At 41.7% G+C, this 12,628-nt stretch overlaps 1 protein-coding gene across 2 annotated transcripts in view; it reads left to right on the top strand.

Annotated features, from left to right (window-relative positions):
- Nucleotides 1–12,169, top strand: part of STX1A (syntaxin 1A) — a 235,330-nt gene extending 223,161 nt beyond the window's left edge. The window contains exons 9-10 of one of the 2 annotated variants that reach the window (XM_082246026.1): nt 3,135–3,245; nt 11,026–12,169. In XM_082246026.1, the coding sequence (XP_082102152.1) occupies nt 3,135–3,245; nt 11,026–11,103 (189 nt within the window). In that variant the 3' untranslated portion in view covers nt 11,104–12,169. Of the gene's footprint in view, nt 1–2,558; nt 2,613–3,134; nt 3,246–11,025 lie in introns of those variants that run through there. The other variant, XM_082246027.1, reaches the window with a different exon arrangement.
- The last annotated feature ends 459 nt before the right edge of the window (nt 12,170–12,628 follow it).

Raw genomic sequence — 12,628 nt, 5'->3', positions numbered from 1 at the left:
CCAAGTAATGTTATAGTATTGTTATCCCTATAATATTACTTGGTCTAACAACACATATTTTACATATAGATACACCTAGAAAATTTTGGTGGCCCTGGTGTACCTTCCCCCATGCTCGCCCAGCGACGTATGCTTTGAAGCCTCCATGACAATTGCCGGCCATCCTTGCTTGTCATTGCAGTAAGTGCACTCCATACCATCCTCAAGAAAAATGTTTTGTATATCTAGTTTACTGCCACTTTAAGGCTTATACAGATTGTTGCTGTTATGGATACCATGATTATGTTCTAGTTTCCATTTTCAGTATCCTATTCCCTCTATTCTTCTGAAGAAGTGGGTGACCACAAAACATGTTGAGTCTGACAGCCTACATTTATACACCTTGTCTGGATTAGACCCCCAGGTAGAAGGGACCACAATCTTTGGTGGTGTAGGAACAGTTACGAGGGATTACAAATACAATATCTTTTTTTATGTTTGTCTGTGTATATGGTTGTTATACCATTTCTGTTTATCACATGTATACAAATAATAAGGTTTGTTTTTAACCCTCTTGTAATGTCTTATGACGGTACCGATAAAATCCTGCTGTCCATTTTTCCTGGTTGTTTCAATATACAGTGCCTTGAAAAACTATTCATACCCCTTGAAACTTTCCACATTTTGTCATGTAAAGGCCCGTACACACGTGCAGATTGTCGGCCGAAAAGATTCGGCCGCCGTCGGCGGACAAAATTCGTGTGCAGTCTTTTGCACTTTTCAGACACGACAGCCCGGGGACAAAAGACGGCCGATCGGTCGGCCGATGATCGGTACGTGTGTACGGGGCTTTACAACCAAAAACGTAAATGTATTTTATTGGGATTTTATGTGATAGGCCAACACAAAGTGGCACAAAATTGTGAAGTGGAAGAAAAATTATATATGGTTTTCAACATTTTTTTACAAATAAATATGTGAAAAGTGTGGTGTGCATTTGTATTCAGCCCCCACTGAGTAAACACTTTCGCTACAATTACAACTGAAAGTCTTTATGGTTATGTCTCTTTACCAGCTTTGCACATCTAGAGTGACATCTTGCCCATTCTACTTTGCAAAAAAGCTCAAGCTCTGTCAGATTGGATGGAGAGTGTTTGTGAACAGCAATTTTCAAGCCTTGCCACAGATTCTCAATTTTTAGGTCTGGACTTTGATTGGGCCATGAATATTGATCTAAACCATTTCATTGTATCTCTGGTTGTATGTTTAGGGTTGTACTCCTGGAAGGTGAACCTCTGCCTCAGTCTCAAGTCTTTTGCAGACTCTTAACAGGTTTTCTTCTAAGATTGCCATGCATTTGTCTCTATCTATCTTCCCATCAACACTGACCAGCTTCCCTTTCCCTGCTGAAGAAAACCATCCCCACAACATGATGCTGCCACCACCATGTTTCACGGTGTGTTCAGGGTGATGTGCAGCGTTAGTTTTCCACCACAAATAGCTTTTTGCTTTTAGGCCAAAAAGTTCAATTTCGGTTTCATCTGACCAGAGCACCTTCTTCCACATGTTTGCTGTCCCCCCCCCCCCCCCCACATGGCTTCTCGCAAAATGCAAATGGGACTTTTTATAGCTTTCTATCAGCAATGGCTTTCTTCTTGCCACTCTTCCGTAAAGGCCAGATTTGTGGAGTGCGCAACTAAAAGTTGTCCTGTGGACAGATTCTCCCACCTGAGCTGTGGATCTCTGCAGCTCCTCCAGAGTTACCTGCTTCTCTGATTAATGCTCTCTTTGCCCGGTCTGTCAGTATACGTGGACGGCCATGTCTTGGTTGGCTTGCCATACATTTTCCATTTTCGGATGTTGGATTGAACAGTGCTCCGTGAGATGTTCAAAGCTTGGGATATTTTTTTATAACCTAACCCTGCTTTAAACTTCTCCACAACTTTATCCCTGACCTTTCTGGTATGTTCCTTGGCCTTCATGATACTTTTTGTTCACTAAGGTTCTCTAACAAACCTCTTTGTTAGAGGTATTTATTTACAGCTTTTTTTATACTAAGATTAAATTACACACAGGTGGACTCTATTTACTAATTAAGTGACTTCTGAAGACAGTTGGTTCCACTAGATTTTAGTTAGGGGTATCAGAGTAAAAGGGGCTGAATACAAATGCATGCCACACTTTGCAGATATTTATTTGCAAAAAAAATTTGAAACCCATTTATTATTTTCCTTTCACTTCACAAATATGTGCCAATTTGTGTTGATCTATCACATTAAATCCCAATAAAATACATTCACAGTTTTGGTTTTAACATGACAAAATGTGGAAACTTTCAAGGGTTATAAATACTTTTTCAAGGCACTGTATGATTTTTAGGATGTGGGTACCTGTATATCTCTTTTTAAAATAATTTCTAAACAATTATTTACAATTTTCATGAGATAGCTATGCGATCCTGAAGTTTCTGTTGAATTGTGGCTTCTCTTATCTGACTTGTCTGGTGGTCGTTCTTTCTTCTGGTTCATATTGTTGAAATCATTTATAAAAACTCCCCCCATTTGTTTGTTTTTCTGCAGGTTAAAGCTGATCGGAACAGCAAGTGGGGCTGAAAGTCACCCACAGAAGACCAGGTAACATGCAAAGGAATGCAATTAAATAACAATGATATTAAGTATCTTTCTTTTTCTGGCCCTCTTCTGTTATCCCTCACTCGTTCTTCCTGTCTCTATACTGCGCTGTTCTACTCCTGTCTATGAATCACTCTGAACTTGTCGGCTTTGTACTCTTATCCTCTATTCCATCTCTTCTGTCTCATTCATCTCTTGTCACTTCGCTGTCCAATCTTTACTTCACTTGGTATTCTTGGTTCTTTCTGTTCTCTTGTTCCACTATCTTTTTCCTCTCTTTGTAAACCATTTCTTCAATCCATTCCATGATACATTTATGCACTTACCAATGTTGCATGTTTGCTGTGCACCATGTACACGCTTGTGTTCACTTGCATGTGTCTTTTATCTTGTATGTCGCTTTTTGTATTTCTCCAACTTCTCTTCTGTGTTACTTTCTCTTGATGTCTTCCGAATATCTCTGGCTCCTTCTTTTCGGCCTCTTCTGTTTTTCCCCTCCCCCCTCCTATTTCTGCACACCATCAGGGAGAGATGATTGATCGCATAGAGTATAATGTGGAACATGCTGTGGATTACGTGGAAAGAGCTGTCTCCGACACCAAAAAGGCTGTCAAGTACCAGAGTAAAGCCCGGAGGGTGAGTAGCAACTACTACGCATATATGAACTTATGTAATAAAAAAGTGCAAAAAGCATATATTATTTTACTTTGTATTATACATATTGTACAGTACTGTATAGAGTTAATTTCCACCATTTACACCAATCCCTGCTGCAGTTGAGCTCAGTGTCCTTAAAGACATGGTTCACTTTTACCACAAAACTGCCCATGCAGATAGGGGGCATCTGTAGATAAAATCAAACTGTGCAGCTCTGACTAAAGTTGAATAAAACCCTTCCTATAGGTGTAGGCATAGCTCCCAACTGTCCTTGATTTCGAGGGACTGTTCCTGATTTGGAACAAGGTCCCTCTGTCCTCATTTGTCCCTCATTTGGTCTGATCTTTATACTTGTATATAAAATGCACTATTTATCTTTAAAAAAAAGTGTTTCCCAGTGCTAAACCTTTTATCCAATTTCTAAATTGCTGCATTTAAAAATTTCAAAAGCCGAAAAAAAAACAAAAAAAAAAAATTTCAACAGCCAATATAAAGGAATAGTAGCAGTAAAAATAAAAGCACTTGTAGTTGTAACTAATCTTTTTTTTTTTTTCATTATTCTACTTTAGTGGGTTTGGAAGGGGGTGCATCCTATGCCTACATACTTTTGCTAATAGGTGTCCCTTGTTATCTCAAAAAGTTGGGAGATATGGGTTTAGGCCATTTACATACCTTATGAAGCCTGACTGGAATACTCCAAGGATGTTGATAAGTGAGGCCTAGTCATCACTGCTTATCTCCACTATCACAGCAGTGAGCTTTCAAATGCTGAGCTCAGAGCTATGCTGAGGGGAGAGAAAGAGCATGTGAAGGGGTTTGTATCAGAGAAAGAACTCACTTCTGTGATGGTGGAGGTGAGCAGTGATGACTAGGCCTCACTTAGCAGAGCTCCTGGGAGTACTTTGCAACAACTTTCTGGGAGTATTCCAGACAGGCTTCATAAGGTATGTATATGGCCTACACCTATAGCAAGGGTATTATTCATCTTTAGTCAGAGCTGCACAGTTTGTTTGATTCTACAAACATCCCTTACCTGCATTGGCAGGTTTTTTGTAACAGTGAAATATCCTTTTAGGCTCGGTTCACATATATGCGATGCGGGAAGGCTGCGAATTCGCAGCCTGTTCCCGCATCGCACACGCACCCCCGGCAGTTCACACTGCCATATGAGATACACTGGGGGTGTCAATGTAATCTTAACGACACCCCCAGTTTGATCGCATATCGCAGTGCGATCGTGCAGTTCGCACAGGATCGGATCGCACAAGTGTGAACCGCTGTGCGATCCGATCCTGATGCGGCAGCAAAAATGCCTCCTGTGCGTGTTTGCTGCGGGTGCGATGCGAATTTAGCCATACAAACTGTATGGCTAAACTCGCACCGCACAGCTGATCGCATGTAATGTCGGAGCAGTGCGCTCCGACATTACATGCGAACCCCGCACACGCAGAAGTGTGAACCGGGGCTTAAAGTCTAACTAAAGGCTCCATGTATGACAGTATAAACAAGTACCAAATCCTGTCACTGTGTGAGACTTAAACTCCCATCCTTTGCCTTCCCTGACTGAGCCAAAACTTTTATTCAGGTGCAGCCCTTCACAGACACTACAGCTCACAGGGAGTCCGTAACTGGAGGCAAAGCTGCGAATCCAGAAAGCAGTGGGCTGGACTAGGTGCGTCCAGGTGCTGACAAGTTCAGACAATGATAATTGCTACTCCCCCTGCAGCAGTTTTCATCATTCAGCTGAAGAACACCCACACAAACAAGGGATTAACACAGATACTTTAGGAAGGCCCTGCTAGAATACTAGGAGTACATCAGTACCAACACTTTTATCATTGCAGTTCAGTAGTCAGACACGGTTTTACTCAGCTGCCATTCATTTGCATCTTAGTAACAACACCCTATACCAGCCTTTTTCAACCAGGGTGCCTTGAGGTTTCTTCAGGGGGTGCCTTGGCAAAATGCCTAAAAGTTGCCCAAAACTTTTGAGTTACAGAAAGCCACATGTTTTCATTGTGCACCATTAAAATCCTTCTAGCTATCATGTCCTAACAACCAATGGCATCATCAGTTGATAAGGATGTCAGTAGCCTGCATAGCGTCCTTGTTTGACCCTCCCCTGCCCCTCTCCATCAGAGTTGGGAGAAGAGAAACATTGGTATACTAGTCAGTCCCGTTTGAAAAAGTGTATTTGCTTTGGAACAATAAATCACTTCTAACATTTGGTATCCTACTTGTGTGGATGTTGCTGCATTGTGTAAAACTATTAGCATAGCCTTTTAAAATAGGGTGCCTTGAGACTGTCCATAAGTTTTAAAGCTGCGTTGACTGAAAAAAGGTTGAGAAACACTGCCCTATACTGTCTTGCACTATAATGTTGCCTGAATGTGTGGATACTAGTTGTATTTTATGGTGTCGGTGTACACTATATAGAAGCATCTGTCTACAACCATTGCACTCACTCTGATATGATTGTCTTGTAGTTGTGTGCATAGTGTCCTGTGCGGCATGTCCCCATCTCTGAAGACTCAATTTTGTGATATAGCAGGCTATGCTGTGTTAAGGATTCTTTCATTGAATGTACCTTGAGGATGTCCTGAGTACAGTTTGAAGCAGCAGAACTAGAATAGTGATTTTTTATTTTCTGCCATGTACTTCACTTTTAATACATAGCAGAGGAACAAGCTGGGCATTTGTTCATGAGACTACACTGCAATTTATTTGATTCGGGCATTGTACTTGTTTTTTTTACTTTGGCGATTGGACACTGTTATGCCTGAACTGCCACTTTGGAAAATAGGATCTTTGTACTCACCATGAAATCCTTTTTTCGGGGGCCATTGAGGGGAACAGTGGCCTGCCTTCATATGCTATCATTTTATTTCTGGACTGCTTGCTACAGCTGGGCTGGTGTGAGGTAGGAGGGGTGATCATCAAGCTGTGTCCTTCAATGGACTGCAGTAAGGCATTTTACGGCGAGTAGAAAAATAGTATTTTTATTATGCATTGAGTTTGGTTATAGCCCATCCATTTTGAATAGGCTGCTAACGCATCGGGCCAGAACACCCACCATTTATGGCATCCTCAGTTGCAATTCTTAATTTTACAGCTATGTTCTAGGTTGTTCCTTCAATAAAGTACATTTCTTACTAGTTAGAGCAAACTATGTCTTGCGGACCAAAACTGGCCTGCTGCAACATTTTACCCGGGTCATAGCATCGCTGGCTGGTAGTAGATGTGCTGGTCTATGTATCCTTAAATGGAGGTTGGTGCATCTGTCAGCCAGCTAGCTGTGACCCTCCCCCAGGCCCCATTGCAATTTCTCGGCCTTTAAAGGAGGAATGGACTTTCTCCATCCAGAGCTGCTCCACCTCTGGGATTCTGCCCTGCAGAGACTGCTGGGTACTCCTGAATTTAAGGGACAAATTCTGCTTGGCAATCTTAGACAGAAGGAGAGACTCTGGTGGGCACTTCTGGACAGAAGGAGCGGCTCTTCTGGATGCAAGGAGAGGGACTCTGTCAGGCACCCCTGGATGTAAGGGGGGATGGCACTGGGAATTACTGGATGTAAGGGGGGACTTGTTAATTCATTTGAATTTTACCCATGAATTTATAAAACTGATTATTTTTCGACCCGTGATTATTTGTGAAATATACGATTTGACCCTCGTACTAAAAATTTTGGAGACCCCCCTCAGAGCATTTACAGATTCAACTTAATGATTTTGAAATATTGTTTTAATGAAAAGAAAAAACTGCAAGAAATATTTACAGAAAGAATATTTCAAAACAGACCTAAATGACAGTAAAATAAAAAGGCTTTAAAAGTGAAAAAATATTTAAGTGAAGTTCACCTGGGCCTTGGTTCAGTGCAGAGTGTGGATCACTTGCAGAATAAAGCCCCGTACACACGTACTGATCGTCGGCCGAACGATCGGCCGTCTTTTGTCCGGTGCTGTCCTGTCGGCTGAAAACTGCAAAAGACTGCACACGAATTTTGTCGGCCACCAACAGCCGACTGCAGAAGTGATGTCATGTGATGGTTAACTTTCCTTGTCTTTTTTCTTTTCTGAGCATGCCCAGTCTTGCAAATCTGCTGTCTGTCGGCCAAAATCTGTACTGACTGGCGAACAATCGGCCGTTCTGGTGAGGGCCAACAAATATTTTAAAGTCTGCATGACAGATTCTGTTCAGCCGAAAATGCGCTGTCGGCTGTCGGAAGCATCATACTAACAAGCCTACAATCGGCCGATCGGTCGTCGGCCGAATATTTACGGCCGACAATCGGTACGTGTGTACGGGGCTTTAGTCACATTTAGTATGGTAGAGTCACTACCCCTCACAAAATTACTCTCAGTATTGGTAGTTTAAGTAAACCAGAGCTCCAGCTGTCATGTACCGCATCATTTTATTGCCCCTAGAGAAGACGTCACAGGGCTGATGCTACCCAATCAAACAGCCCGAGGGGTGTGTTGGAGAGGATTTTATTATACTCCGCAGCCATACCCCTATCCTGGGTTGTCCTATATTTCCATTGAAAAGGTTTCACAATCTGATAGCTAACATAATATTTAGCAGATTGAAATTACAGTTTGTTAGATACCAAATATGAAATACTGTACCATCTGATGTATGTTTCTCTTAGGGGGGTCTAATGCATCTTATTAGCCTTCTAGACCTGGTAATAAAGCCATGTTTGGTGGCTAACTGAAGGGTAACTTCTCATACTGCTTTTTATGAAGTTAATATACACATGGGTAATTCTTGCACAATTTGCCATATCATTTAACAATATCTTTCTTTGTATGGCCTTTTCCAGAGCAATGGTTCTATAATCAAATGCTCACTGAGATTAGAACTTTTGGTGACTGAGAAGCCATTCACGTCAATTTTTATAGCCTTGTGTACATTAACTTCCATCAAACAAAACAGAGGGTTCCCTGGCAAATTTAGTAATTAAAACATCCCATTCTTCCACACCACATGTGTAAGATGGCACAAAGACCACAGTGCTAAGTATACCTACAAAGGCTGTAATCAGTGTAATGCAAGGCCTCAGCTGCATAAAACAAATCCCTTCTTTCAACAAAAACACACACCTAAAAGAGTACATTAATGAATTTTGATTTGTGCAATTAGTGCACATGGTTAATAATCAAATAAATACCAATTTAACCTCCTAGGCGGTAATCCCGAGCGTGACTCGGGGTTGATTTTTCATTGCAGGATCGGTAACCCAGAGTCACGCTCGGGGTGGATTGCAGAGAGCGCAGCGGTGTTCTCTTACCTTATCCTGGCGTTTCAGCGATGATCTCTCATTGCTGAGATCGCCAGCCGAGAGTCCCGCCGCTCCTCCGTCCCTCCGTCGGTCTGATCACTTCCTAGTTCCGTTCCCTGCAGCAGCAATGCTGCATGGGAGCGGAACTAGGGAGGGAAATTCAAAAAAAAAAAAAAAAAAAAACGTTGCACAAAACACATTTTATATTATATATATATGCATATATATATATATATATATAATATAAAATGTGTTTTGTGCAACGGTTTTTTTTTTTTTTTTTTTGAATTTCCCTCCCTAGTTCCGCTCCCATGCAGCATTGCATATATATATATATATATATATATATGCGCATATATATATATATATATATGCACACACACACATATATATATATATATATATATATATATATATATACACACATATATCTATATATAATATATAATGCATGAATTATAATCTAATCAATAATATAATTTTATTATATATATTATATATTAAATAATAAAATAATATTATTGATTCGATTATAATTCACGCGTTTGTGTTTCAAATTTATCACATCTGGGATGTCTACTAGAGTCTTGTTTTGGTCAGGTTTAAGTCAGTAATTACTAAGAATTGTAGGCCTATAATACATAACGCCAAATTTCCATGAAAACAATTGTACCGCTTTTGGTATGTAATTCCTGACATAATCATACCGCCAGGGAGGTTATCAGCTGAAAAAAGGCATTAGTAGTGCAAATACAACAAGGTCAGAAAAGAGAGATGCTCATCCACAACAGACATCCGCCAGAAAAATAATATTGCAATCCATCAAAAACCTATATAATCCTTGATAGAGTCTCTAAATAGATGTAAAAGTAATCCAGGAAAGAAGAATCAAGATCCCAGGTGTGCAGCTTGAAGGAATACACCTCACACTCCTCCACCAATTAGTGTCTCAATCCAGAGAAAATGGCAACTCACCAGACTGTGACGCCTATCCACTCTCATGGAAAGACTCACAAGCGTAGCTACTAATCACCAACAGGGGCACTGGATCCTACTGCTCACTCCTGGTCCTGATTCGACAGCCTCTGCACTTATTTTGGAATATAATTCTGCATATAGGAAAAATCATTTTTTCCACCCCTCGCACACAGTACACTCAGGATAAAAGAAAGAATTGCCGCAATAGTGTGATATTGTTTTTATAAAAACACACTTTTAATAAAAGTTTCCTATATCATTACACTCACAAGTATAGTGAATCTTAAACAGCATGATTTGCAAAAATGCAGATTAACTGACAGACGACCCGGGGGTCTCCTCACCCTCTCCACGGTGGTGTGTTGCGTCCTCTCGGAGCAGACCGTCCGTCACTGCTGATCACTTCCGTTTGCCGTATGGTCACACCCTGAACCTTTTTATAATTTCTGACTTTGTCAAAGGGGAGTTTATAGCTTGATAGCATTTATTAACTTCCTGTGATGTTGAAATGCTCAGTAAACAATAGGGTGCTAAAAATGACAACTTATTGAGCCTGTTATTTTGAGTAATACATTGTGTCCAAATAAAATAAATGTATACCCCCTCGATCAACAGGCACTTAGTGGGCATGAAACTAGCTGATCCCCTGCACGAACAGTCTTTTATTATGATCAGGGTCAGGATGAGGCCAGGACTCTCAGCAGGCCAGTCAAGTTCTTCCACCCCACACTCGCTCATTCGTGTCTTTATGAACCTTGTTTGTGCACTGGTGCGCAGTCGTGTTGGAACAGGTAGCAGCCATCCCCAAACTGTTCCTACAAAGTTGGGAGCATGAAAGTGTCCAAAATGTCTTAGTATGCCGACACCTTAAGAGTTCCCTTCACTGGAACTAAGGTGCTAAGCCCAACCCCTGAAAAACAACCCTACACCATAATCCCCCCTCAACTAAATGATTTGGACCAGTACACAAAGCAAGGTTCATAAAGACATGGATGAGGGAGTTTGGGGTGGAGGAACTTGACTGTCCTGACCTCAACCCAATAGAACACCCTTAGGATGAATTAGAGCGGAGACTGCAAACCAGGCCTTCTCGTCCAACATTAGTGCCTGACCTCACAAATGCCCTTCTGGAAGAATGGCCAAAAATTCCAATAGACACACTCCTAAACCTTGTGGACAGCCTGCCCAGGAGAGTTGAAGCTGTTATAGCTGAAAGGGTGGGCCAACTCAATATTGAACCCTATGGACTAAGACAGGGATGCAATTAAAGTTCATGTAAAGGCAGGTGTCCCAATACTTATGACAATATATTGTGTGTATTTGTGTGTGAGATATATATATTTGTTCATCACTGTCTTGTATAATTGCTAGAAAACATCAACATGCTCACTTTCTATAGAAAATAATTGTAACTTGCATCATATACCAATACAAAACTGAAAATAGGAATAGTTCTGTATTAGGACAATTTGCTGACCATTTATCTCTTTCCTTCCACAGAAGAAGATCATGATCATAATCTGCTGTGTGGTGCTTGGTATTGTCATCGCTTCAACGTTCGGAGGGATTTTTGGATAGAAGGCGTGACAGCAGCCACAGTTTGCATGTTCAGGACATAGCAGGAAATATGCGGAAAACAGTGCAAAGCCGCACCTGATGGTGGGGGACTGACAGCGAAAATACGCTTCCTGAGAGGAGAGCCCCTCTGCATGACTACCCTGTGTATAACCCAGCGCACATGCCCAGGGAGAGACTATTTGGTGCGGGAGGGGGAGGATGGGGTAGAAACAAAGCCAGACCTCCGTCTTGGAATCGGATGCAAAGCGATGCCCCTTTTATTCTTCCTTTCAGAAAGACAGACCTCCAGCGATGGATCCAGCTTGGTGCTTTATAGGGATCAGTATAGGGTTAGATTTCCTGCGCTGCCTTTATATTCTGTCCCCTTGCCCACCAGATGCCTTTTAGGTTTGAAGCAGGATCTGTCTCTTCCACATCCAACTAGACACCAGTGTTGGGCCAAAGTGCCAAGCATAGCCAACTCTCACTTCTTTGATATAACCCCCACAGCCCTCCCCCTCTGAATAAACAACAACTTGGGACAGCGCGCTGGGACAGACCGTGTTGGCCTCCCCTTTGCATGACAGGGGTTCAGTGTTTGGTTAAACATTTTAAGGTTGGATTCTGTTTTGTGTGATCCTTGCCCTTTACCAACTCCTCTCCAGGAGAGGGGCACACCTTCCCCTTTTTTGTATTATGTGCATACATTCTCTTTTGTAATTGTGTGAGCAAGGTGTCCACTTGTGTGTATGTCTCTCTCAAGACCACTTATGCAGACAAATAAAAGTGTGAGGAGACTCCTGTGTACTGGAAGCTGTGGAGATGTCACAGTGGGGCGGGACAGCACCATCATTCCAGCTGATGATGGGAGGCCAAGCCCTGATGTGCCTTACGGCTTGTGCCAGTCAGGAGTTAACCCCTTTTTCGAGCTGCAAAGATCTCTGGATTTTCCCAGCTCTGAAGGGATTAATCACCAGCATGCTTTGTAAAGAGAGATTTTATATTTGGTGTTATATCTTCCTGGTGTATTTTGTCTGCAGCCCTTGTATGGCATTTAATAAATGATGTGAGTTTGGGAACAGTAAAATATGTCAGGTTTTGCATTTTGTTCCAGACCCTTTTCTAGAAATGATCCTAGCAAAAAGCTTTTTTGTTGGAATAAGGGATCTCGTTTATCCTGAAAAGCTTAGTAATATACAATAAATCTGTCATACCTACCACTGCCATCGACATCTTCAAATGTGAACTCTAAGCAGGCAGTTAAATACACAGTTGAAACATATATACACTCACCGGCCATTTTATTAGGTACACCTTGCTAGTAACGAGTTGGACCCCCCTTTTACCTTCAGAACTGCCTAATTCTTTGTGACATTGATTCAACAAGGTGTTGGAAACATTCCTCAGGCTGGGTTCACACTTGGAACAGATGCTGCTCACAGCAGGGGTCTGGTGCGTCCCTGTTCTTCATTTCAGGCCCAAATTTGTGCCTGAATTCAGACCTAAAACGGAGCCAATGACACACAGGACTCCTGTGCTATCTGTT

This window comes from Pelophylax lessonae (genome assembly GCF_965119305.1).
Source record: "Pelophylax lessonae genome assembly, chromosome: 2".
Taxonomy (NCBI): Eukaryota; Metazoa; Chordata; class Amphibia; order Anura; family Ranidae; genus Pelophylax; species Pelophylax lessonae.
The sequence above is the reverse complement of the archived record's forward strand: the minus strand, read 5'-3'. Positions and strand labels throughout refer to the sequence as shown.